This window comes from Anser brachyrhynchus (genome assembly GCF_964034855.1).
Source record: "Anser brachyrhynchus genome assembly, chromosome: 15".
Taxonomy (NCBI): Eukaryota; Metazoa; Chordata; class Aves; order Anseriformes; family Anatidae; genus Anser; species Anser brachyrhynchus.
Window position 1 is genome coordinate 14,943,158 of NC_137733.1, and position 26,243 is coordinate 14,969,400.

Here is a 26,243-nt window from a genome sequence, read left to right on the forward strand (position 1 = left end):
GCAAGCAGTCAATACTCCACGTGTACAAATGGTTACCAGCATTCTCATTTGATATATAAATAGCCCCTGTTTGCTTTTCGAAAGAAATTGCTTTGAAAAAATAGAAAATTGCCTTCCCAGTCATCCTCAGCCTATAACTAACTGATGAGCATGGAGGCCTATTTCAAATGAAAAATTATGTATTTTCTCAAAGCCAATCCAGGAAGCAAAACTCGTGATTACGGCTGGCATTATTATCGCTGTGTATTGATAGAGTGGTTTAAACATGGCAGCGGCAGTTTGCTGAAGCAAACTCGGAGGACCGTGGTACTGCGGGGCACCATCCCCGACCTCCTGGCTTCCAGGCAGGGCACCCTCTCCAACCACCTCCTTCACCTGCAGGTCAGGCATGCGAGAATCCCATTTCTTTCCCCTCTCCCAGCTTCATTTCTTTCCCCTCTCCCAGCTTCACTCAGGTCCCAGCCTTGGCACCAGACTTCTGTCTCTGTCCCTCCAGATTCCTCCAGTTTTAAGTCCCAACTCTCTGCCAACGTTTTTCTTTCCCTCCAACAGATATACCCAGTGCTTCTTCCCTCACACAGAAAGCCAGCTCTTGTGTAGGCATCTATCTGTGTTACAAAACAGCTCGTCAGCCACCTCGATGCGTTGTCCTCAGTTAGGTTAAAGTTAAACTAAGGACAGCAGTTAATGAAAAAACACGGCAGAAAGCTGAGATCTTATGGACACAACCAAACCCTGCTGGGGTAGAAGAGTGCAATGGTTACTCATTTAACACAGAATAACACAATTCCTCCCGCAAGGACCAGCGGGAAAGGCAGGGATGCACACAGGCTGGGGACGCCCCCCATCTGCTGAGGGGCTGAGAGCTGTCCCTGCGGGGTGATCAGTGCGGACTGCGGGCTGTAGCGCTGGGAGAACAGACCCAGACCCTGGCATAGGTTGGATATTAGGAAGAACTTCTTTACCGAAAGGGTTGTTAGGCATCGGAATGGGCTGCCCAGGGAAGTGGTCGAGTCACCACCCCTGGAGGTCTTTCAATGGTGTTTAGATGTAGAGCTTAGCGGTACGGTTTAGTGGACGACTTGTTGGTGTTAGGTCAGAGGCTGGACTATGTAAGCTGCTGTCATTCTGTGACTAGGTGATCTTGGAGGTCTCTTCCAACCTGGGTGACTCTGTGATTCCGCGACAGGCCCGGATCCAGGCTCGGGCACGGGGCCTTGCTGCAGGCCCCAGCGCACGGCCCCAGGCTCAAGCCCAGGCCCTGGCGCACACCCCAGGCTTCGGCCCCAGGCCCCGGCCCCCGGCCCAACTCCAGCCCCAGGCTCCAGCCGCGGCCCCAGGCCCCAGCCGAGCCCTGGCCCCAGCGCAGGCCCGAGCCCCGGCCCAGCCCCGGCCGAGCTCCGCCCCGTGCCGTCACTGCGCGGCGCCGCGGCCGCGGGCTGGGGGCCGCCATGGCCTCGGGGGGCGCCGCCGCCCGGGCCCCCGCCGAGGAGCCGCCGTCGGCCGAGCCCCCCGCCGAGCAGAAGCCGCCGCCTCCTCCTCCTCCGCCGCCGGCGCAGGAGGAGTTCTCCTTCCTGCCGCTCGTCCACGACATCATCAAATGGTAACGGCGGCCTCCGAGCCTCGGCACGGGCCTCCCCGAGCTTCCCCGGCTTGCCTGCGGGGCGCCGGGCCGGGAGTGCCCCGGGTGGGGAGCGGGGCAGCGGGGTGCCCCCCTGCAGGGATCCTCCTCACACCCCCCCCCCCCCCCCTCCCAGCGTATCTCCCCTGCCCTCTGCCTCCTGGCTGGGGCTCTGGGAAGGGTGGCAGGAGCTGGAGCAGCCCCAAGCCCTGAGGCACACCCCTACCCGGGCGCTGTTTGGGTCACCGAGGTGGTGCCCAGGTGCACCGCCCGGCGCCAACACCCAGGAGCAGGAGCAGCGCGCTCGTGCTGGGTTATTGCTCTGCATAACCCCGCCGTTTGGCTGGGAACTGCCTCAGAAAGTACAGGCAGTCCCGGAGCAGCAGCGCAGCCCGTTCCTGGGGTGTTGTAAAAAAACAGGATGGCTTCTGCAGCGTTACAGGTTGAATCGTTCTCTTCCTGGTTCGAGATGGGTGCTTTAGGGGTAAAGGCGTTTGCAAAAGGATCCTGAAAACTGGGGTGGTTTTGGCCTAGGGCAGCCCCGTCAGAGGTGAGCTCCCAGCAGGACCATGGCACTGCTGTGAACATCCATCCAGGGCCCTGTCTGTGCTCTCACTGGGGCACGGAAAGCACACGTTCCCCTGTTACCAGTTATGGGACCAACTGCCCGTTCCCTGCATGCTTGTATGGGGACCGAGGCTGGTTTGTTTCCTGCTGGTGTTTCGCTTGTACCAAACCTATCCGAGTGCTGAGAGAGGCTCACCCTTAACGACGGCACCGTGAGAGCCGTGGCAAGGAAAGACAAAACCCCCTGCCACACCAGTCCAGATGCAGGGCAGGCGTGAGAACACAAACCCCGGCCTCAGTTTCCCCACTGTGCTGCAGCTCCCCCTGAGGCTGACCCTGCCTGATCTGCCCAGACCACAGCGGGGAGCTTGAGCCCGTTGCCAGCTGCATCCGTGTCCATAAGCAAAGCGGGCAGGAGCCCTGGGCCGAGACCTCCCAGCCTGCTATTTGTCACCGAGCGGGTCGTGGCGACCCGCAGATGACAGTTCCCTGGATATCCTGTGCCCTGTCCTGCTGAGCCGCCCACTACCCCGCTACCTCCACCGGGCTGGCACCTGGCTTTTCCTGGGCGGTGTGAGCAGAGGTAGCTGTGCTGAGCGGTGCTGCAGGCGCGTAGGACCGCAGAGCCGAGCGGTGGGATGTGTCGCCTCGTGTCCCTGACAGATGGCAAACGTATTATCCTTTAACATGGCCGCTAGACTCAGAGCCCAGCCCTGCTGTTTTGACACTGACTCAGCCCTGAAGACACCTCATCTCCAAGGTGACTCGGTGTTCAGGAGCGATGATGTATCGCGTAAATTTGCTTACACTCAAGGCCACGTGCTCTTTCCTGTCGTTTGGGTCCCCGAGAAAGTTTTCCCAAGCAGGGCTTGCTGTTATTTTCACCCTTGTACAAACAAACGGCATTGCTTGTGCGGTCCCAGCGCATGGCTCTACCGCTAATCGGTTGTGCTGGCGTAACCAGGAGCCCCAGGCGGGATGTGGTGGAGTGACACCAGTGAAGGAGAGCTAGGGAAGCCTGTGAGGGGTTTAAAGAACTCTGTCCTTTAAGGGATGTCCTAAACGTGCTCCTTCAGCACAGGCTGTGGCTGGACATTGCATTTAATCCTGGGTTATTGCAGGTGGCTGAATCTCTGCTCTTCCTCTCACCTCTGTCTGTGCCCTCAAAGAGGGAGTCGGTTCAATGTCTTGATCCAGCAGGGAAATCACCCAAAAATTAAAAAACAAAAACAAAAACTGAAATAATTATTCCTTGGATCAACCACCTGGACAGACAACTATCCATTCTCTAGGTGTAGGTAAGGGAATAAGCCTCGGAGAGTCCTGGATGGCCTTTTTAAAGCCACCCTGCAGCTATCGTGGATTAAAGGCAGTGTCAACCCATCCTTCCCCAGACGTGCAGCGTGTGTGTGTGCCTGTATTTTTCCACTGCCGACCTGACCGTAAATGCCTGCATAATGGGGATACATTATAGTACCAGCTGCAGTTTTATTTAGAAGAGAGTAATGAATATTTTGTTCCGACAGGCTTTTGAAACGAACAGGACCATCTGGTTAAAAGTTTTGCTCTCAGCCATGTCACGATTCCCCAAAGTTATAATCAAGCACCTCTCAGCCCTGGTCATGCCAAGGAGGTTTATTTTTAGGGCTGGCTATTGAACGGGCTCCCAGATTTCAAAGGCCGTTAGAATCCAGCTTTCGCTATTAGCAGGCGCCCTGGAAGCGCAGACTTGCTTTTGCCTGGAATCGTAAAGCTTCTCGCTGCTGCTAACAAAGCTGAGGCAGATACTAATGAGGGTTTGAGGGCAGACGCTGCCTCAGACAACACTGATCCTTGAAAAGCACAGAGCTGGCTGCAGAAGCAATTGTGCTGCTCTTAAAAAATAAGCTGTCACTTCTCTTTTATTAGGTATACATCCCCAGAGAGTCGTTTTAAAGCTCCAAAGTACCATTTTCTCTGCCACTGGACACTCTCTGATACTTTGGGGAACAATTTCCATTTTCTGCTGTCAAGCTGTTTGACTGCATTGATTTTTCGGATTACTTCAGCAACAGGTCACAGGCGAGCCTGAGATCTTTTTTCACAGGTGCCTACACACAACACACATGCATAATCTTACCGTCCCTAAAGAGAGATACCGAAAAAAAAGAAAGAGTGAGAATTTAGCCTATTTTGTGGTAATGTTTTAAAGCTCTAAACCAGCTCCTGACCTAAGGTAACTGCATTGTGTGCTGGAAATTACCAGGAAAGCAGTTTGTCTCAGAGGCTACCCGGTCCGTTTATCTATCTGTGTTTATTTTATTGGCAGAGGTGAATTAGGTGTGTGTAGCTAGATACCAGGAGCAAAAGTTTCCCAGTGAATTCCAGTTTAAGCCTTGATTACACTGGAAATAGCAATCCCCACATCGGGCTGAAGGCACCTTTCCAAAAGCAGGCGTGAATAGTGTCTCTGTTTTCTCTCCTCTGCAGCATGGACAAGGACAGCCAGGATGTTCACCAGGTGCTGAATGAACTCAAGAACAAGTTCCAGGAGATGAGGAAGCTGATCAGCTCCATGCCCGGCATCAGCGTCAGCCCGGAGCAGCAGCAGCAGCAGCTGCAGAACCTACGGGAGCAGGTCCGGACCAAAAACGAACTGCTGCAGAAGTACAAGAGCCTTTGCATGTTTGAAATCCCCAAGGAGTAGGAAGGGAGCAGCTCTGCTCGCAGGGTCAGGGGTACCTCTCCTGGCTGAACAGAGAGAAAAAGGTGTCAGAAGTTTACTTTTCTTTCTTACGTGCTTTTTTTGTCACATTGCTCTGAAGTCGTGTCTGTGGATCACAGGCATGTGACACCGAACCAGAACAGTTCTTGTGTGCCTCACATACGACGATTACAGCGGTGTCTTCACGTTGATCTGCTGTAGGACTGTGTGCATTTATATATGCATCTCTGGTTTTTCTCTCCATGTGTGAGTTTGTTTTTTTTTTCATTCAAGCAAGCAGGGGGCATTGTGTTTTCTCCTCACTAAAGGTCAAAATACCCGCTGGTTAAGCTGAAAAGGAAAAAGGGGGCATTTTCTGCATTTTTTTATTCGCTTCTGAATGGACAAAAGCGGCCAAACATCAAAAGGAAGCATAAGAGGGAAGCACAAGCTGTTTGGCCCTGCTGCTGGAAAGGGTCTCTGGGGCACTTTGCAGTTTGTGTGTATAAAAGAGGAACGATTGCTCTCAGTCAGTTTTGTATGTCTCTCTCTTTCTCTGTTTTTAAACAAGTGGTGGTTGTGTCTGAGATGAGTCAAGTAAAGATTTAGAAACTCCAAACTGCCCCCGTTGTGTATTCACTGAGTGCATGTGGGCTGAGCAGGGGTAGGACTTGGGCAGTACAGAGCAAGTGCGTAGCCTGGGCCCAGCTCCTCTCTCTTAACATCACTTTTTTGGAAAGGGGGTGACTTGGGAAAGCAAAACGGGCTGCCAGGGGAGTGGATTTCAGCGTGCTTTGGGTGCGTTGATCCCCCACATCTGCTTGGGGGAGCACAGCTTGTAGGCAGTACGCTGGGCATCTTACTCCTGAAAGAGAAGAAGGGAAAGCAGAATCAAACCAGCAGGTGTAAATGACAACAGCTTTTAGTTGCTCCGTAAGTGACAGAAGTCAGGCTCAACAGGATGGGGCAGTTCCGTATCTTAAGTGCTCCAGGGGCTTCCCACAAGTGCAAATATTTGAGTGGCTTGAACATTTGCCAGTGGCTCGTGGAAAGCTCTCGAATGCGGCATTGTGTTCAGATGGATCCCAGAACTCCCTGTCCTCTGTCCTCCCGCTGCTAGCGGTTACGGTGTCGGATGACAACCTGGTAAGCAGCACGGCATCTCAACCGACTAACAAATATGTGACGGAACCTTTAATCTCATGGTTCTCCGAGTTACGCTGAAAGAAGGTGCGCGTCAGCAGTGGGGGAGTGAAAAACCAGCCAGGGAAGTACAGTATCTGTTGAGAACCAGCATCTGAGGGCCGGTAGCATTCGTGCCCTCAAAAGAAGAGAAGCAAGATCTGTTTGGGTACGATTTTGCTTCCCTAAGCCAAGAGGCAGGTAATTATGCTCGCTGGGAGCTGGGATGGTTGCAACTCACCTGTAGCCTAGAGATTGCTCTGTTCCCGCTGGAGTTGCTTTACTAGTAATTTCTTTGGGACGGTGCCAGCGTGTAAACTCTGAGCAAAGCAGAACACCAAGATAAACAAAGCACAATGTACACGCTTTTTATTACCGAAATTACCTTTCTTCCAGCCGTTGCCTGTCCCAGTTCAATAAATTCTTGTGTCTCATGCCTGGACGGAGGTTTCCCTTCTTTTGCCAGTTGCTGTTCCTGAGAAACAAGGGCGTATGAAGAGCTGGAAGAAACAAAGTGTTTTCCAAAGAAATGTCTGGCACTTAATACAGGAACAAGTTAACTCTGTTAACTCGAATCCAAGTTTTAGACCAAACTGAAGAGGTTTTGTTTGCAATCTCACTCACCCACCTTACTTTTATGGCTTCAGTAGAATTTTTCCTCATTAAAATGTATTAAATGTAAGTCTGTTCTGCAACTTGAGGGCGGAATGGGGTTGCTGAAAATGATCTGAAACAGAAACAGGCTGCTTCTGAGAACCTGAAGCTGGCGAGAGCTCCTCTTCAAAGAGCTTTCACCTTATCCTTTCACTTCCAGCAGTGGTTGCTGTGACTTACTATTACCAAGAGATTAAAAACCATCAGATGCAAAGGTGACCTTTCAAGCAAAGTACTTCCTTTACTCATGTTGCAAAATAAAAACAATATCCTGGACGGGGCGCAAATGAATCAGTCTCTGTTGACATCATTAAAGTGTGTTTATTTAACCGGGAAAAGGCATGAAACACAATAAGCTCTTTATAATTAAATGATGTCATTTTCCTTGGTTTCTGCAGTGAATGACATGCCAATGCCCGGTGTGTCATGAAGTTGACAGGATCGCAAATCAGCGTTACCCAGTGAAGTGTGGAAAGAGTTCTGGCTCAGTGACCTGCTTGAGTAACAGCTTGCGTGGCCCCTCGTTACCCTGTGTGGCAAGAAACCGGCTGCTTTCAGAGACAGAAACCTTTGCACTGGGAGTCGGGGAAAGTGGTGTAATAAAGGGATTGGGTTGAGAGGCGACTTTTAGCGCCTCGGAGCTGGGCTCGGGTCTCGGTTTGACAGGATTTGGTTTTGCTTTGGGGACTGGCAAAGAGAAAAAAGCAGACCCACAAGTGTCATTTGAAAAAGATTTTTTTTTTTATTTTGTAGAAAAAATAAAACATCAAGTTTCACCCATGGTAGAAACACTTGAAGATTTTTTGTTCATGTCAGTGACAAGCAATACCTACATAAAGTGCCTATTATGTTCTCATTAAAAAAACCCTTCCCACTCCCCCCGCCCCCCAAATCTTGCAAATCAGACAAGACAAATGTAAACAAGAGTCAGTTTTTGGTCCATTGGGGCCGTAACTCTGCAATGTCTTTGCAACAGCTTAGGAGTGTCTTCTGCACGTGTCTTGCAAACACAGACAAACACACGACACAGAGCCAGAGTCCGTGCATGGCTTCTCAAGTAATAACGAAACAAAACAAAAACAAACCCAAAGCCCCAAGTGGATTCTCACAGGTCTCTGCCCTCCCTCCTGAGAGCGATGCCCTGGCCCAAGGCTGGGCGTTTTGGGAGGGAAAGAAACACGAGGTCTGCGCCCTCCGGGCTCATCCTCCCTCCTCGCCACCCATCCGCCCTTTCTCCGTCTCTCTTCCCCAGAGGAGGCTGCTCCTGGCACCCCCCTCCTGCCCTCCAAATCTTCCCCTGCCGCATCCCCCTCTCCCAAAATGTGCCCCGGGGGTGGGAGCCGAGGAAAGCCGACCCACGGGAGGAGGGAGGCTGGGGAAGAAGCAAGTCCCTCTGCCCGGGTGGGCGCCTGCCCACCCTCCTGCCTGCCCAAAGTCACTTCGGAACCGAGCCTCTTTCCCCCTCCCTGCCTTCCTTCCTTCTTTCCTTCCTTCCTCCGCGTCTGCGGGGGCTCCTAGCTGATCACGCAGCGGTCCTTCTCCTTGCCGTGCCCGCCGCCGATGGCTTTCTCCCGGATGTACATGAGGTCGCTGTGGACGCTGGGCCGGCGGGCGAAGGGAGCCACGATGCCGTACGCCTCCTCCGCGCCGCCCCGGCCGCCCTCTTTGAGCAGCTTCTTGCCTTTCAGCGCCTTCTTGTGCAGGATGTCGCAGTACTGGACCGAGACCTTGCGGTGCAGGTCGGGGCTCATCTCGCTGGGCAGCTTGGCCATGGCGAAGAGCGCCTGGAACATCTGGTCCAGGCTGCTGTTCTTCTTGGCCGAGATCTCGAAGTAGGCGCATTTCTTGGGGTCTCCCCCCACCAGCTGCTCGATCTCCCGGGGCTGCACCTCCCGGTAAAAGTCCCGGTCGCCCTTGTTGCCGCAGATGACCAGGGGCACCTCTATGTTCTCCTTGGTTTTGTTCTTCAGGCACGACTTGGTCTCCAGGATTTGCTGCTTCAGGCGCTGCACCTCCTCAAAGGAGTCCCGGTTGTCCAGGCTGAACACGAGGATGAACACGTCGCCTGGGGACAAAGCGGGGACGTGAGATGGTTGCGGGGACGGGGACACACACCGAGACCCCCCCCCAGGGAAAGCCATACAGAGACCGGGGAGAGACGGACCGGGCAGCACCCCCTTTGCACCAAACCAAGTTACCCACCCCCGTGCACCCACAAAATCCCACCTCCCTCCTCCCGGGGCTGGAAAACCCATCCCCAAAGCGAGCAATAAACCCCCAAATCCACCAAGAACCCCCCCCCCCCCATTTCCTCCCAGCGCTCCCCAGCCAAGTACCTGTGAGGATGGAGAGGCGGCGCATGGCCGGGAAGGGGTGGTTGCCCGACGTGTCCAGGATGTCGAGCTGGTAGACCTCGCCACGGATGCTGTAGAACTTGCGGTGGAAGTCCTCGATGGTGGGGGTGTACTGCTCCTCGAAGCGGCCGGTGAGGAAGCGCGAGACGATGGCCGTCTTGCCCACCTTGGAGGAGCCCAGGATGACCATGCGGTAGCAGTTCTTGGCGGGGATGCTCAGCTCGGCCTCGCTGGGACACATCTTCTTGATCATCGCTGCCAGTTTCATCGAAGCCGGCGAAGGCGCGGCTGGCGCCGGGAGGACGGCGACGAGGAAGAGGAGGAGGAAAGAGGAGGAAGGCGAAGGGGTGCCCGGCTGCTCAGCACCTCTCCCCCCTGGCAGGAAAGGGCCGCTGTGAGCTCCGCACGGGCTCCGCCGCCGCGTTATATGGAGGTGGCAGCGACCGCCCCTCGGCGCGTCACGGCCCGGGGCGGCGGCGGCTGAGTCAGCGCCGGCCCCGTCCGTCCCCCCCCTTCCCCGTCCCCCCCCCCTTCCCCTCTCCCGGTGCTGCCCCGGCCGGGATGCTGCGGGAGCCGGGGAGCCGCATCGCGACCCCCCCCTTCCCCTTCCCCGGGTCCCTGTGCAGCAGATGGAGACTCCCCCCCCGCAACGCGGGGCGAATCCCAAAGGGATCTCAAAGTCCTGCTGGGATTGGGGCGCTTTTGGGGTGGGGGGGGACAGGGGAGGTGGTGGCCCGCCGGGGGCTGCAGCCCCGGGAAGGAGGGGTTTTGGGTCGGGCTTTGTGGGGAAACCCCAATCCGACCCCAGCCCCAGCCCGACCCCAGCCCCAGCACGACCCCATCCTCATCCCCAGCCCCTGCCCCACTCCCAAGACGACCCCAGTCCCAGCTCCATTCCGACCCCAGCCCCATCCTGACCCCAGCCCCATCACCAGCCCTAACACAGCCCCATCTCCAGCCTCATCCCTACCCCCTCTCCAGCCCCAACACGACCCCAGCCCTACCCCATTCCCATCTCCATCCCCAGGACAATCCCATCCCCAGCCTGCCCCTAGCCCCATCCCAATCCCAGCCCCTTCCCCAGCCCTACCCCATCCCCAGCCCTACCCCTACCCCAGCCCCAGCCCCAACACGACCCCAGCCCCAGCCCCAAAACGACCCCAGCCCCAGCCCTAACATAACCCTATCCCCATCCCTACCCCTACCCCATCTCCAACCCCAAGAAGACCCCAGCCCCAGCCTGCCCCTAGCCCCATCCCAATCCCAGCCCCATCCCCAGCCCTACCCCATCCCCAGCCCTATCCCTACCCCATTGCCATCCCTATCCCATTCCCATCTCCATCCCGACCCCATCTCCATCCTGACCCCATCCCCATCCCGACCCCATCCCGACCCCATCCCGACGCCATCCCCATCCCGACGCCATCCCCATCCCGACCCCATCCCCATCCCGACCCCATCCCTACCCCATCCCCATCCCGACCCCATCCCCATCCCGACCCCATCCCCAACCCGACCCCATCCCCATCCCGACCCCATCCCCATCCCCACCCCACCCCACCCCCAGCCCCAGCCGCCTGCAGCCCCGGCTGCCCCCACTAGAGCGCGGCCGAGGGCCCCGCCGCCGGCCCGGGCAGCGCAGGCGGCAGCGGCCGGGCAGGGCCGGGGCTGCTGGGCCCGGGGCACGGCCGGGGAGGGGGAGGAAAGGATGGTGGCAGGGGGGCGAGGGTGGGCTTGGGGCGGCCGGGGCTCGCCGGAGCCCCTCTGCTGCGCGGAGAGCTCGGCGCGATGGGTGAACGGGAGGTGGGACGCAGGGAAAGCCGAGCTGGCAGCAGGCTGATGAGAAACTTCGACTCAAAGCACCTCTGAGGACGCAGGAGTTAAAAAAAAAAAAGCAAAAGTTGATGCTTAAGCGTGGTTCGGAATAGCAGGGACCTCACCTACAGCACCGCAAGGGACCCCGGGGTAGAAGAAGGGGATTTACGGGGCACGGGGCGTTTCACCGGCACTGCTTCGGAAATGGATGCTGCTGAGCTTTGCCGGCTCCTCTGAGGGTGTTCTCACACCCGGACATTGATTTTTAGCGCTCCAGAGAAACGCAGGGGAGCTGCAGGTGCCCGCGGGGTGGGAGGAAGGAGCAGGTACAGCCCCTGGCAGCCCCACCACCGCCGGCCCCGCAGCAGAAGCTGCAAGGAGACGTCGGGGAGGGAGAGCGGGACGGGTTCACGCGCTTATCGATCTGTGCATGAGACAGCACAGAGGCTTAACAGCCGCTTCTAAAGCACAAATGTATCACCCCCAAATAACAAAAAGATCATTTAATTGAAGCAGTTGGAGGAAAACAACAGGAGGAATAGGAAGTACGTACCTCTGGGGGACAGACAAATCAAATACCTTGATTGGAGTTTATTGTTAACCGTACAACTATTAATAGTGCTAGGAGTCAGTAAAAATAGCCTGCTCAAACCTCCTCTTAGGTTAGCAGGCTTCAGCAAATGGAAAATCCATTTGCTTGCTCCAAAAGGCTCTGTGGAGACAGCAGAGGCGCAGCTGCACGGGCTGGGGCAGGGGGCACGAAGGGGGCTGCTCAGTGGGGACCCCCGGGTGCAAGGAATGGGACCCTGGGGCTGGATGGGCCCTGCAGGGCTTCATCCGTCAGCAGAGGACGTGGGCACCGTCCGCACCACCGGAGGCTCCTGCAGAGTCACGCAGAGCCCGAGGAGAGGAGCATTACGAGGCATTAGTCTCCGTCCCCCAGGATCATCTCGAAATTTGTCTGCTGCTGGAAGCAGAGCACATTTGCCAGGAGCCAGCTGCCTTTGATGGATGATAACGGAGCCAGCTCGCTGCAAGGCAGAGCCTTCCCACGGCTCTGCCCGTTAAAAATCACCACCTATTTCTGACCTGACTGCAAACAGCCCCGGCCCTACGCAGGGGCAGGTAAAACAGCATTTCCCCCCGCAGCTGCTGTACAACCTACACGGTTTGACCCCGCCGCTTGTGGGGTGCCAGCTTCTTGCCTGCTTCTGCAGGATGCAGGAGGCTCCCTGCTTGCTCACGCGGCTGCTCAGTACAGCCAGAGCCTGGGGCAGGCTGCTGAGCACGAAACCCGGTGATCACAGGCACCTTTTCTGGAACTGAGCATCTTCAGCACCGATCAATCCCTAGCTTCTTGCTGTTTCTTTTTTTGCACCCACCCGCGTTCTCCAGCTGCCTGCCGATGAACAAAACCCGCCCCACAGCCACGAGCAAGTCACCGAGGAGAGGAAATTCCCCGAAAGTCGCACAAACATCCCAGCGACAGAACGTGCAGCTCCCCAGGGCCCCTCTCGGACAGACTGTGCAAGCAGGAAAACAGAGTTCAGGGCAGCACCAGCCTCTGCAGACATGTAGGAAGCAAAATGTACCAGAAAGCATCAGCGCGCAGCGCGCAGCCAAGCCCAGGAAGAGGCGACCTGGAGGGATGCTCGGGAAAGGACAATTACATCAGCACATGGAGCTGGGGGTGGCCTCGCCCCGGGGCTGTGCTGGATCCGCGGGGTCCACGGGAGGCAAGAGCCCAGAACAGGACAGCCCGTTTGTGCCTTTCCCCCGGCACATCCAGCACCCCAGACCCCTCCCGGGCTGCAGAGCAGAGCAGATCTGACAGGAGCTCCTTATCTCTGCCAGCAGGACTCCCAGTGTCTGCACCAGGGCTTTGCACCCCCCGGCCCAGCGCTCCTGGCTCCCAAATTCCTGCTTTCCCCTCCCAGGACAGGGACCTGTTCCCCAGACCGGGACCATCTCCCTGTTTTCCCAGCTCCCTGGCCCTCGGCTCGCTCAGAAATAACCGCCGTGGGCTGAGCACTTCCCAGCAGCTGCAGGAGACCAGCGGGGCCGCGCGGGGCTCCAGCTCCTGCCCTGCTGCTCCCCTGGGACGGAGCGAGGAGGCGAGGGGAGCAGCTGGGGAGGGAAGGGAAGGGAGGGCTTAGCTCTCGCTTTTGCTTGTCCCCCCGGGGAAAAGCATCTGATTAAATCAAGACGCAGAACCCAGGGTGGCTATTAATTCCCTATATTATTAGCTTGTCTCATTTTATTAAATCTCCTTTAAGGCTTCTCAAAAGCAGCCCGTAATTCACAATGTATAATTTTTCCCAGATGAGACGCGGTGCAGAGGTGGGCCGCCCTGTCGCAGGGCGCCGGGTGCTGCTTTCGTTTGTTTCCTTCCCCCACCCCCTGCTTCTTTCGCTATGGCTTTCACGGCTCCCAATTCCTTTTTTTTTGGGGGAATATGATTAACAGAGAAATTGAAAGCTGGAGACACGTCTCCAGTCCCCAATTCCTTCCGTCACCTGGGCGAGAGCTCCGTGGGAGGCACGGCCGCACGCCACAGCCTCGTGTGCACGGGGCAGCTTTGGCTGTGCCGTGCTCCCCTGACCGTCTGCATCGCTCCCCTGCTCCCATCCTTTAATTTTTTTGCCCTTGGGAATCGTGTCTGGTTACGGTTATCAGCCCTGCTTCCTGACGTTGATGGAAAGCCACCCAGGAGGGATTTTGTGCGACAAACTCACCAAAACCCACGGCTGCAGCTCGACGCCCGGATCTCAGCGCGGATCTGAGGATGCCGGGGCTTAGAGAGAAATGTCACCGGTAACTGGACCCAGGCAGCTACGGGCCTGGAATATAGGGCACGGGGCAGAGGGGGGCTCGATGACCCCAGCGGATGCATCGCTACAGATTTCGGGGGGGTTCCCATGGGACTTGCAGCAGCCGCCAGGGCTCTGGGGCAAAAATAAAAGGCCTTCGGAAGAGAGCGGAGCCTGAGAGGTGGCAGCGGTCGGAGATGGGCTCGAGCTGGCAGAGGGACGTGCAGCTGGTGCGGTGGGCACAGAGCCCGCAGGTTTTCGGTGTCCTGGTCCCACACGTGCCCCCGCTGCCCCAAAACCCACCGGGGGTCACCTCTGTCCCGGCTGCAGGCAGGGACGGGGCGGGCGCAGCCGGGTTCAGCCCGGGGCAGGCGAGCAGCTGAGCCCCAACGAGCCGCCCTGGGTAAACAACTGTCCTGCGAACAAAAAGCGCCATGGAAAAAGAAGCACATTCCTCTGCTTTCCTTTTTGCTTTTGGAAATAAGACCCCAGGATGATGCTCACAGCTTGGACAGCTCCGCAGGCTGTCCCAGGGCAGCTTTTTGGTGTGCTAATTAAAGAAAACAGCCTCGCAACTTGTCCTCTGGCACACGGAGGGAGCTACGTGCGTAAAGCCCCCCCCGGTGGAGGTGGGATGGGGCAGGGGCAATCTGGACGCTGTTAACAGCCCGCGAAGGGTGATGTGAGGGGCAGGGTGATGGTGTGCGAGGTCTGCTGCTGCTCCGTGCTGTGGGGTCATCCCTGAAGCCTTGAAACAAGCCCTGGGATCGGAGGGACCCGAGGGGATCCCGGGAGCTCCCTGCATGGCTCCTGCTGCCGCGAGGCGCCCGCGCGGCTTGGTGGGCCCTGCTCCCACCAGGGTTTTGTTCAGCATCCAGCACCGGCGGTTTCACACCTGGAGTGAGTTTCCATGAGGGCTCTTTACCCATTGCATTTCTGCCTTGGGACAGTCTAAAGCCCAGGGCTGCTTTCCCTGTGCAGCGGAGACAGGGGAGCCTGGTTTATTCCTTCCCCTGTAAGGACACGGCTCATCGAGTCCCCTTCTCTGCACTAGGGGCCCCCGAGGGAGCAGTCAGTGCCCAAACGGCTCCTGCAAGCCCCGCACCGCTGGGCATTCCTGTGCCCAAACCTCGGCTTTGCTTCAGCACCAAATCCCAACCCGTTTGCTGGCGCCAGACGAACCCACGTCCCCCCTCCTGTTGAACAGCTCAGCCTCCGCGTCGGGAATCGGTGCAGGAGCACCCTCCGGAGCCCCCAGTTCCCCCGTCCCCTCCCTCTCCGCCCAAACAGCACGACTGCAGACTCAGCAAGCCCCACGGGGCCGGGCCTGGCAGGACCCCGCAGGGATCGTGACTTCTCCTGCAGCCCCGTGCGTCCTGCCAGCTCCGCCGATGCGAGAAGCGCCGCCCGGCTTGCGACGTGTGTTTATTTTCTGTTACTGGCTGACGGTGTTTGTTCCCCGCGGACGGGCCGATGGCCTTTCCTCCCCCAGGTGAAGGAAGCGCAGCTTCGCTGGACGAAAGCAAACACGGGGTAGGGGTGGGGGTCACTGCAGAGCGCGGGGCTTTTGGGGCTGCGTCCCTGGCCCTGCCTCTCCCCAGCACCCAGCCGGTGCCGCGGCTGCCTTCGAGGAGAGGACGGCAGCATGCGGCCCCCACGTGCAGCCCAGCAGCCCTGGGCAGAGCACCCCCACAGCATGGAGCTGGTCCCTGATCCCCCCAAAATATCACACGCAGTTTTATGCCCTCGATAGCACGAGCAAATGCTCACATGCGTGTGAAGCACGTGCAAGGGAGGCATGCGGGGGAAAAACCCCGGTGATGTGTGCCGGTGGCACAGCGGCTGCCGGGTCTCTGCTGCCGAAAGGTGACCGGGGGCTGGACGCGGTGACCTGGCTGTCCCTGCCAGGCTGAAGTTGTCATTTAACCAATTTCTCCTTTTTCCCGGTGTTTGCGCTGGAGAAACGCGCCGAGCACAGAGGGATGCGTTATCTGCCGCATCTGCGCGCAGCCTCGCGCGCTGCTTTGCCCAAGGCTACAAACAAACCCCGCTGCCAAGCTCAAAACAACCCAGCGAGCCCCGCGCCGCGTTTCCAAGACACAAGGAGTTGGGAACGATCCCCGGCCCACCTTCGCAGGGACCCCGCGTGGCGTCGCGGTGCTCCTGTGGAGCCGGGGGGGCGACCTGCCCCTGCCGGCACCGGGGCTGCAGCACGGCTTGTCCGTGGGGTCAGGGAGCCCCGGCCAGCGGGGCCATGGCCGGGGGAGCTGGGAGGATGCCTGCAGTCCCGGGGCGCTGGGATGCATGGCCGGGCTGCCCTGGATCTGTCCCTGCCACGCACAAGAACCCCTCTTGGCGCTTCATCCCTGCGCTGCTCACAAAGGGCCATCACAGCACGTAAATAACCCCCGAGTTGTTTTTTTTTCCTGCTTTGAGGCCTCAGCTTTGGAAGCAGCAGGAGTCTCACAGCCTGCCTTGGAGGCCACGAGCCCACCCCTGTATTAGTGCAGGATCCGGCCCAGCCTCAGCTGGGTGCTGGGGATGGGATGGGGGGAAACAGCCCCAGCCCCCCCAGTGCTCTGTGCTCACGCTGCGGGTGTCACCCGCACCGCCTGCGTTCGTGGAAGTGTTCAATAATCGGGGAGGAACCGAGCTTTTTCCTTATAACTGGAGAGTCCCTTAATTCCCCCCTGTCAAATACCACACATGGATAAATAATGGTTCCTCGGGGCTCTGCTCCCCATGGCGCAGCACGGCGCACGGTGCTCACCGCCGAGGAGGGGTCCCAAACAGAAAGAACCCCCCCCAAACACGGCAGAGAGGCAGGCTTGGGGTGTATAGGTGGGTCTGAACATCACCGTTAAGCTCCTTGGTTTTGCTTTAGGGAATGGAGCAGGCGCCTCCGAAACGCCAAATCCCAGCTTCCCAGCAGGCAGAGCCACGTCTGCAGACACGGGACGCGCTCACCCCCACCGGCTGCTGCGGGAAGAGCCCCTAAAAAGGGTGATAGAGCCAGCACAGCCCCAAAAAGCTTTGTGAGATGAGAGTGGGAAGGACTGGGTGTGAAGTGGCAGGCTCGGGGACGGGGTCTGCGACACTGCTCCCAGCACAGCTCCAAGCCCCTGTGCTTTCGGGATGGCACAAGCTTGCGAGGAAAGCGGCCGCATCACCGGGGTGTACGGTGACAGACCCACCTGGGGACCTGATCCTGTCTGGGGACAGGAGCTGTGCGAGTGGGGTCCCTGCAGCCTCGCGGCGGGGACAGGGACAGGCGTACGCGCTCCCCAGACCGGCACGAGACAGCACAAACACAGCCCTCGCTGTGATCTCGTTAGAGTAATCCTCCCCTAATGAGCACATGCCTCTTTGGCAAATACTGATTTCACCTATCACCAAATCTGAATTTATTTACATCAGTGACTTTGAGCCAGGACTGGCAGCTCTGACACAAATTGTCTGAATAATGCAACGCATCCTCTCCTCGCTGGTTGCTATGGGCACTGGGCTGTTTGAGCCTCTGTCTATAAACATTAACCACGGAGGGGATGTGGAAACTTCGCTAAAAATAAAATACTATACCCAAGTCTTCAAGAGGAAGGTCGCCGAGACAGAAATAAAATAAAATAATCCTTGTGCAATGGCTCTGAAGCGGTGAGGCACAGACACGGTGTCCGTGAGCGCAGGAAAAAAAGAAACCGAGGCTGGTCTGAAAAGAAACCGACACTTTTAATTCCCGTTGAGCGATGCCGGAAGGGTGAATTACAACCATGCACAAGCAAGAGGGAATCGGACCGTTTTGAGAGAAGCGAGGACCCTCTCCGGGGGGGACGGCGCGATGTGGGGACGAGGCACCGTGTCACGACGGGACCGGGACCAGTCCCACAGCCCCTGTCCCCAGCGCCCCGTGGGAGCCTGCAGCCCCCTTCCCCGCGCCGCCGTCCTCTCCCGGGAGCTTTACGCTGCTTTTTTGCTTTTTTTTTTTTTTTTTTTGGTCATTTACAGCTTATTTCTCATACTGTTCTGGGAATCTGTAAACATTGAGTGTGGGGCTGGAGCCTCAGCCCTGGGACCTTCCCTTTCAGGGCCGGATCCAGCAGCGGGCTCGGGGCAAGCCCAGGCTGTATTTGGTCCCATCTCACGGGGGCGGAGGGGCAGAGCCCCTTGCCTCCCTCCCTCCCTCCCCTGCAAGGCAGTGAAGAACAGCTGGAAGGCACTGGGTGGTGGGGAAGGGGGGCAGGACCCTGGGGCAAAGCAGGGGATGGACGGGGTTTATCCCTGGGGTGCAGAGGGCTGGGGCACCGGGATGGCCAGGGACAGGTCCGCTCCTTCTGCGGATACCCGATGGGAACTGACTCTTCCCTTTGGTCTTCTCTGCTACCAGCTTGGTTTCTCCACGCTGGCACTTCCCCACGGGACAGCTGCCATCCCTCTGCCGTCCCCAGGCAGTGGTTTAGGTAGTGTGTTCACATCTCCGTGCTCTGCAGTCCCCTTTGCAAGCAGCACTTGTGGACGGGGAGGTTTCACTGCTCCGGAAAAGAGGGGTTTGGTGTTGGCTTTGCAGCAGTTGCCCCTCTTCCTCACCTGGCAGTGTTTGAGAGCCCCAGGGGCACCAAGCCGTGCCTCTTCGGCAGCGTCTGCTTGCAAAGGTGCTGCGGGGGCTACGGAGGATCAGCCCCTCCGAGGTGTCAGCCTGCAGAGCGAGCGACCAGATGAAGCGAGCTGCCCGAAAAGCACCGAGTGGCTGCCCGCTGGCATCGCCGTCCTGAGCAGCCTGCTTCCAGTGCCTTCTGCACAGAGGATCAGCTGCAGCCGGCGCTCCTGTGTGCTCAGAGCTCGCTCACAAAAGGCCCCCGGTGCCTCCATCGCTCTTCTGCTCGCCCTCGGGTCTGGAGCTGGAGCTGGGTTGCTTTGTACCCTGCAGATCTTCGATAACTGGTGCGGGAGGAGAGGTCGGGAGGCCCTGGGGACCTTGGAACAGGACTCTCCAGCTCCCACGGGCTGAGCAAGGAGGTGCTCGTACTGTTCCTCTGATTGCTTCCAATACTGCAGGGTGGTCAGTTGGCTCATTAGGGGTTGCTGGGCTAATTAGTAGGATACATCTCGGTAGGAAAAGTGGGCAAATCGGACAGCGTGGAGAGCGCAAAGGCACGCTGCGCCGAGGTATCCAAGACACTGCTTAAAAAAGGCAGAGAGACAAGAGGCTGTTAAGGACATCGCTGGTGCTGCAGCAGCCTTGCTGGGGCAGAGGCTAAGCGGCTAAGCTCTCAAACCGCCAGCAGGCAGAGGTAAGGGAGGATTCCAGCGTGGTATTCAACCCCAGGGAAAGGAGCCTGGCCAGTAACGTGTGCATGCGGCAGGCCCACGATTTTGCAGAGGCCTTTGGCTCAACAAACGAGCCAGGGCTGAGTTTCTGCGGTGAGCTGGTGTGAGCACACCTGCAGAAATGCGCCCAGCCGTGGCACAGAGCAAGGATGCCCAATTTCCCTGCAGTGCTGCAGGGCACACACGTCCCCGTGCAACACCCTGGCCACTCGCTGGAGCACCTGCCATGGCCTGTAGCTGCTTTTTTTCCGCCTGGTTTAGATCAAGCCTGGAGCCTCAAAACTCCCCAGCAGTTTTCCCTTGCGCTGACTCCCAAGTATGTGATCAAAACAGTTTGGGGGCTGCTGGTCGGGTGCCAGGAGGCGGACACAAAGGCTGCCGCGTGAAGCCCTCCCACACGGGTTTGTGCGGAGGTTTGAGCCTCAACGCTCCTGAGAAGCGCAGGAAGGGCTCTGGGGAGTAGGGGAGGCAGGGCTGGGCAGGTGGGCAGCGCTCCTGTCCCATCCAGTGCGCCCGGAGGTGGGGGCACCCGGCAGAGCAGCCCCTCCGGAGCCCCACTCGCTGAACAGAACACGTGTGATCGGCAAACGTACCCGGCGTTACTTGTTCTTTGCTCCCTTCTGTTTCCGCCGGTAGATTTCTTCTGTGAAAGGCCTGTGGTTGGGGGACGGGAATGTGGGGAGAGAGGGGGCAGAGACACAAGAGAGGGGCAAGAGAAGGTGAAATGAAGAGTGCTGGGAGCTCTGGGGTGACCCCTGCTCCTGCCTCGCCTCTGGGCCCAGAAGCTGTGCCCCCGACCCTCCTCCTCCCCTGAAAAGACAGAAGCCCTTGTACTGCTGAAGCGTAACCAGTACTTCTGGGAATGGTTCTGAGCTGCTTCAGCCAGGGCTGCCTGGCTATTGTGGCGTCAAATAGCAGAGAAGCCCATCCGAGGAACCCCAAAACGCAAGTTCTTCCTGTAGGGTCTCTTCAGATGCCACAATGAGTCCTCGTCCTGCCTTCCTTAGTGCTTTTGTGTAGACAGAATCAGGCATCCGAACGAGAAAAATCTCGTTTTGATAAAAATAAACAAACGCGCAAATGTTCCTAGAACTCAGCACATAGTTTCAGAAAGGAATCTGCCCATTATCAAAACAACTGGAAAACAATCCTCTGTTTTCCTTCTTCCCCGCCGAATGAATTGGGAAAGAAAACATCTCTGCTTCTGCAGTTCCCCGAAACCTTGGGAGCTAAAGCTGGTAGAAATAATTAGAAGCTCTCCACTTTTGCAGAGCTACTCACCCCTCATAGAGCACTGCAATTGTGTAGGAAATTGCCACTACAGCTGTCAGCACAAGGCCAGCTGGGCTTGCATGCCTGTTTTGAAAGAGAAGGAGAAGATCAGGTGAGTACATGGGCTTATGCAAGACCTGTTTTAGAAAGTGAAATGAGACATTAGGCTCCATGAGAGCACTCGCTCGCTCATTAAACAGAAGTGAACAAAAGGTGGTGTTTTTTTTTTTTTTTGTGCTTAATGTTAACTGTCTTAGACAGATGTTACTTGGCAAAGCCTCTTCCCCAGCCTACTCCGGCAACTTCTTTTAAGTCTGATCCCCGCACGTCTCCGTTAAGAGAGCTCCTGCTTTGATGCTAAGTCCTGAGATTAGGAGGCTGTTTAATAGCTGAGCAGCTGCTTACGTACGGCCGTGGCGCCGAGCCAGCCCGCTGCAAGGGAGATGCCTGATGTGCCCAGAAATACAGGCCACCCGGGGTGCAGGAGACACCTGGCAGGCAGAGCAGTGCATGGCACCACACACAGCGAAACGGCGGCCCTCGGAGGGTCCTGCGTGGTCCCCAGGGCCCAGCTGAATGACCCTCACTGAGAGGGTCCCCGGGCGCAGCACGGGGGCCGATGCCACCACCACACTGCGCTGCAGCGGTGCTCGAGGATCACAGATGCAATGGGGGCTGCTCTTCCTTTTAGCAACAGGTCCAAAAAAAATCAGGATTAAAATCACCCCATCACCACGCTAAGGAGAGAGGTGAGCGGAGGCTGCAAACCTGCACCGACCATGTCGGGGTCAGTTCTTCGATGCTTGGCCTGAAAGCATCGGGGGGCGAGGGGCAGAAGGTGGTGAAGGCAGCCGGGTCCTTGCCGCGGCACCGGGATCTCGGCAGTCTCCAAACCAGCTGCCAACACCACAAATTCCCCCACAAGGTCCCAGCCTCATCTCTGCAGCGAGAAACGTGGCTGTGGCCAGTTCCTCACTTAGCATCAGCCCCCCAAAGCATCCTGTCTGCATCCCATGCTTCCAGCCACCGTCTGCAAGTGTTGCCATTAATTAGGACGCTGCTGACTGCCTTTAATTGCTGGTTGCAGCTCTGTGAAGGGGACAAGAGCTGGCTGTCAGCAATAAAATGCACTTAGCTGGTCTCTGGTGAGGATAAACATCTTGCTAGCCTCGTGCAAGGGGGCCAGCCCTGTTGGGAAAAAATGCCTTCAGAGCAGAGCCTGAAGCACCTGAACCCTGCAGCTCCTGGAGAGGTGCACACACTTTTCACCCTTTCCACTGTTTTTTTTCACCGTTTCACCGTTTCCATTTTGCTCTAAGTTTTTTCCTCATTAGGATACACGGGGCAACTTCTTTGTCTCCCCACCCCCTGCTATTGCATGCTTAGTCATGTCTCCTCCTTGATTTGTATCAGAGAGAACAAATTTGCATGATTGTTTGTTGACAGCAAGACCTCTAATTGCATCATTTGGCTGCGGTGCCAGCTCTGATTTACACAGCCTGTTGCCATGAGTTAAAACACTTCCCCTACCACCGATACACAGAGCCGTCTCAAAACAACCGATGCTCCATTTGTCTTGTGGGAGAAATGAGGCTGCTCGGCGCGGGCAATGAGAAGCATTTGTGTGTTTCTGCTCTCTTACGAGCCCGACCTACTTATTGGGCTCGTTTTGTAGCAGGGTCAGTGATGAGTCAGCCAGGTAGGTTTTGTGGTTTTTTTTTGTGGTCCTGGTAGCAGCTGAGGGCTTTTTTTGATAGGAAATCTGTCTGCCCCCCAACCCTTGCTGCAGCTCCCCATTGCTGTGGGGTTTTTGCAAGAGCGATGTGCGTGGGCTCGTGTCTTTCCCCACCAGCACCGCTGGTCCTGGACGTGCTGCTTTGCTCCTGCCTCACGTTTGCTGCTCGCAGCCCTTTCCTCCCCGAACTCCCCTTTTTGTGCTGAGCAGCAGAGGGGCCTTGTCCCCGTGCATCCCCCTCGGGCACAGCCAGGAGCCCCGACAGCCCCGAGCCCCTCCACTCGCCGCGTGCACGAAGGGGTCGAAGTGCCGCCCGCAGCGCGTTTGGCGCACGTGTTTATTTTGACTGTGGAGCTGCCATTAGTCAAGCCCGGGATATTTGCAATATCCTGGAAGGGAGAAAATAGCAGCTCTGGCCCCAAAGCATGTTCTTAACGTCGGAGTCCTAATCGCAGGCTGTCTGGGGCGCTGCCAAGCTCGCTTACATTATGCGGTATGTGCCCTTACAGCTGAAAATGAATCAATCCCCCGGGCCCCAGTGCCACGATATGGAGCATGATACATCACCGAGGGGGGTGAAATACGTTTTACATTTCAGGCCATGTCCAAAGCCCGTCAGCAGATGCATTCCTCCTGTACCAACAGCTCAGCTGCAGCATCCCTCCCGCCGCCGGGACGTTAGCTCTGGCCCCTCCGCGGGCAGACACCCAACATCTTAAAGCCCTGCGACTCCAGCGAGACCTCAGAAAAGCCCCAGGAACCCCCAGAAAAACACAGAAACCCAAGCCGAGATCAGGGGGAAGGCAAACAGCCACAAACACAGCGGGAAGGGTTGCGCTGAGCTTCCCCAGGGCCAGGCGGGTGGTGTCCTGGTGCCACTTTGCACAGCTCCAGCAATTTGTCAACAGCAATTATTTGTCACGCCTTGCTGCCCTTTATGGGAGCAGCCTTTTAACAAGAAAAAGAGGCAATCGCACTGTTGTCTTGAGCCGCTTCAAGCTGCTTTTGCCTGGGACTGTGTTGGAAGACCAAGCAAAGCGCACCCGGTGCGAGGCTGCTCTGTCGCGGGGGCGAAGAAGGGATTTCTGCAGCACAAACAGCTCGAGGGGGCTCGGCACAGGTTCCAGGAAACTGTTTGATGCTGATTGTAAAAAAAAAAAAATAAAAATCTTATAAACTCCTTCTGGTCAAATTCCTCCTTCGGGTTATGTCACACTGGGTGGCTGCTCTTTGGCTGTGGTGTGGCGTGGGGGGGGTCCTTCTGCCCCGCTGTCCCCACGCTGTCACCCCCGTGCCCAGCCCTGCTGCCAGCCCCTGCGGTGGCCACGGGCAGCGAGGGCGTGCTGCCGGCTCTCGGGCTCCGTTTCCCAAGGTTTGGACCCAATCCAGCTGCCGTGGGTCTGCAAGGAAGGCGAACGGCCTTGTGCAGCAATGCCTGACGGCTGCGGGGGGGGGGAGGATTTCAAAGTGCAGAAGGAACATGAGCAAGGCTCAGCGGAGCCGTCAGCTTGGCTTATTACCAGGGGCCAGAAAGTGCTGCGCTGCTGCAGACGTGGCTGAAAAGGAGACCATAAAGTGACAAAGGATTTTATTTTTCCACAGAAAGAGAAGAGAGGTGGGTCCACTCGGAAGTGCCCATGCAAAATACGTAGAGATAACGACCTGTAATGCTCTACGGGCTCCCAAGGTAAGGCAGCCAGTGTTTTTTTCTCCTGGGCAAATAAATAAAATGTGATATTAAATGAAAACCACATAAAACTTAATACACAGAATAGAGTATATTGCTCATTTACTGCTAAATTACAGCCCATTCGTTTCCTCCTAAGCAGGCTATTAAGCTGTGTTGTATCACATGAGGAGTGTTTCGGAAGTGTTATCGCCATGCAGTGGGGGAAAGGGTGTGTTGGCTTGTTTTGTTTTTTTCAGAGGTAATTACAGGGTCACACTGATCCCTGGTATCAGTGCCCTGCCCCTGCTGAGTGACACCCGGCATGAATTCGGCCCTGACTGTTGATTTTTCCATGTGCAGAGCCTGCCAAGGACCCCGTTCGGCGGCAGAGCATTTGCTGATGTTTCCTCTCCCCAGCGCTTGGCCGTTATTTATTTTTCTACCATTAATGCCGCAAGTCTTTTATGACAGCAGAAGATCTCGCAAGCACAAAAATAGTCGGGAAGCGAGAAGCCAGGGCACGTTGCGCTTTCCCTGCCATTTTACTCCCCGGCCATTTTACTGCTGACTTGCCATCACCAACAGTTTCCTTGGCCCCTGGTCCAAGCCAGCACCTTACGCCCTCCCCGGCAGTGCCCGCCCCGTAGCGCACAGACCCCACATTTACCCCACAGCGCCGCTGGCGGGGGGCACGTACTCACATGAGGGACCAGCCCAGGTAGATGGCCGTGCTGCCCCAGTACATGGGATTATCCAGGACGCTGAAGGGGAAGCTGGTGACTTTCGCCTCCATCAGGATGCCGAAGTAATCACCTGCAGGGCGAGCAGAGGGTTTCTCGTTAGGATCCACTAAGGCAGGAGTTTTGGGGGCTCGGGGGGCTCGGCACGCGGTGCCCTCCATGGGGCATCCCTGCTGGGGAGTCAGAGCAAAGGAAAATGAAGGCAAATGAAGGGTTTTGCTGCTGACTTCCAGGCTCAGAAAGCTGCAGTAAACAGGCTGACTGTTTACTCCGTGTCTATCGGCTTTTCCGGGAATGGCTCTTTGCCCACGAGGAAGGTTTGTGCAGTGCAGCGAGGCTACGGCAGCTACATTCCTCCCCAGGACACGGCTCTCGCGGTCCCACCTGGCTGATTCTGCTTTCCCATTTGAAAATTGCCCCTCTAAAGTCACTTGACAAGGAAGCAAGTGCGTAGATTCAAAGCCATTTAATGGGGAAATAAGCCCAGAGCACTGTAATGGTGTTTTGAGATGCGACAATCAAGGCCGCTACCACCAAATGCCCTCTTTCAGTGCCACCCTTATCTCGTGGCTCAGACAATTTCTCAGAATTTCAGAAAATAGCACCTCTGCCTACAAAACACTCAATTATCGGCATGATGATGATGATGATATGAGGTGATTGTCATCCGTAATGAGGAAAGCTTTCAGAACTGTCAGCATTCAACCTTCCTATCTAGCGCGGAGTCATCTTTCGGTGTTCCTGAAGGGTGCCTGGATAAATTGACAAGTGAGGAGATGTGCAGCTCGTGAACGGCATTTCAGGGGAGCAAAGGAGCTGGGACACAGAGCCCTGCCTCCTGTTGGTCTTAAAATGAGAAGACCACAAAGCCCAGCGAGGGTTTTGCTCCGCGTCCACAGCACAACCCAGCAGTGCAGGTCCATCAGCCCAGGACCCGGCGTTGTGCTCCCAGTGTTGCCACCAGCCCGTTCCCTGACCTTGGGCACGTCTCCTCCCAGTTCCATTGTGCGCCGACCATAATATCGGTATTTCTCATAGCGCAGTGGGGGCGAGGATTAATGTATGGTGAGAAAGCGCTTGGAAATCCAGATAAAGCACATTATGGGAGTGCAAAGTATTCAAGGTTATTATTATTACCTGGATCGCCGAGTAATTTCTTTGACCTCACGTGGTGCAAAAACATTTCTTCCCAAGGATAAACAGCGCCTGCCCAATTATACAGTGCTTTTGGGCTTTAACTACAGGCCACTAAGTGAGATAATTGCCTGGTATTTATACTATATGTTCTCACAGTTACTTGGCAATGCATCTCTGAGATTGTTCTGGCAGAAAGCACCCCCCAAGCGCAGCCGTTGCTGTGCTTTCTTGTGTGTCAAAATGCTTCATTATCCCTGCCCGCCCTCGCCTCGGGGCTGAACACCTCGGGCCCCAAATGACGCTGGCACCGGGGAGCTTTGCACAAAGGGAACGCAACCGGCGGAGAGGATCTGTGAGGCTTTCATGGCCAGGCAGGTGCTAAGGGAAGGGACTGGGCATCAGCCTCAGCCTGGGCATCTCCTGCGCCTCCATCAAGCCCTCAAAACAGGGATCAGCCCCTTGTCAGGCCAAGGGACTTTGGGATCTAATTTGGGTGTATTTTTTGGCTGGACATTGGTATAAGCACCTTGCCCCAAAGGGCAGATGCTGCTCTGGGGGGGTTGCTTTGGATCGCGGCAGCAGAAAGCCATGCGATGCACCCCGTTAAGCTTCCCGTGGCCTCCTGAGCACAACCCAGCCCGAAGTGCCTCCACTGCCCCTCTACAGAGCCACCGGGTCCACC

The 26,243-nt window shown here is 56.8% G+C and overlaps 3 protein-coding genes across 13 annotated transcripts in view; 1 reads left to right on the forward strand and 2 right to left on the reverse strand.

The window, feature by feature from the left end:
- The first annotated feature begins 1,398 nt into the window (after positions 1-1,398).
- MED9 (mediator complex subunit 9) lies at positions 1,399-5,490 on the forward strand. The gene is made up of 2 exons (XM_080556001.1): positions 1,399-1,603; positions 4,658-5,490. Exons 1-2 carry the CDS (start codon positions 1,452-1,454, stop codon positions 4,872-4,874), a joined length of 369 nt encoding a protein of 122 aa, XP_080412127.1. The 5' UTR covers positions 1,399-1,451; the 3' UTR covers positions 4,875-5,490.
- Positions 5,491-7,429: 1,939 nt separating this feature from the next.
- RASD1 (ras related dexamethasone induced 1) lies at positions 7,430-9,479 on the reverse strand. Of its 2 annotated transcripts, none has more exons than XM_080556000.1 (2): positions 9,044-9,479; positions 7,430-8,701 (listed from the first exon to the last, which is right to left on the reverse strand). In XM_080556000.1, exons 1-2 carry the CDS (start codon positions 9,327-9,329, stop codon positions 7,908-7,910), a joined length of 1,080 nt encoding a protein of 359 aa, XP_080412126.1. In that variant the 5' UTR covers positions 9,330-9,479; the 3' UTR covers positions 7,430-7,907. The 2 variants fall into 2 exon arrangements, with proteins under 2 accessions (XP_080412126.1, XP_080412125.1); XM_080555999.1 differs by having other exon boundaries at positions 7,430-8,772; positions 9,044-9,474.
- A 7,914-nt stretch (positions 9,480-17,393) lies between these two features.
- The window catches only part of PEMT (phosphatidylethanolamine N-methyltransferase), a 40,323-nt gene continuing 31,473 nt past the window's right edge, over positions 17,394-26,243 (reverse strand). For 5 of the 10 annotated variants that reach the window (XR_013939538.1, XM_080556003.1, XM_080556002.1 and 2 more), the window contains 4 exons: positions 24,386-24,497; positions 20,290-20,364; positions 19,602-19,662; positions 17,394-18,858 (listed from right to left, as the gene is read on the reverse strand). Coding sequence is in view for 9 of the 10 variants with exons in the window: in XM_080556003.1 (XP_080412129.1) it covers positions 19,608-19,662; positions 20,290-20,364; positions 24,386-24,497 (242 nt within the window). In the remaining variant the exon portion in view is untranslated. Of the gene's footprint in view, positions 18,862-19,601; positions 19,663-20,289; positions 20,365-23,588; positions 23,728-24,385; positions 24,498-26,243 lie in introns of those variants that run through there. The other 5 variants (XM_080556010.1, XM_080556004.1, XM_080556008.1 and 2 more) reach the window with 2 other exon arrangements.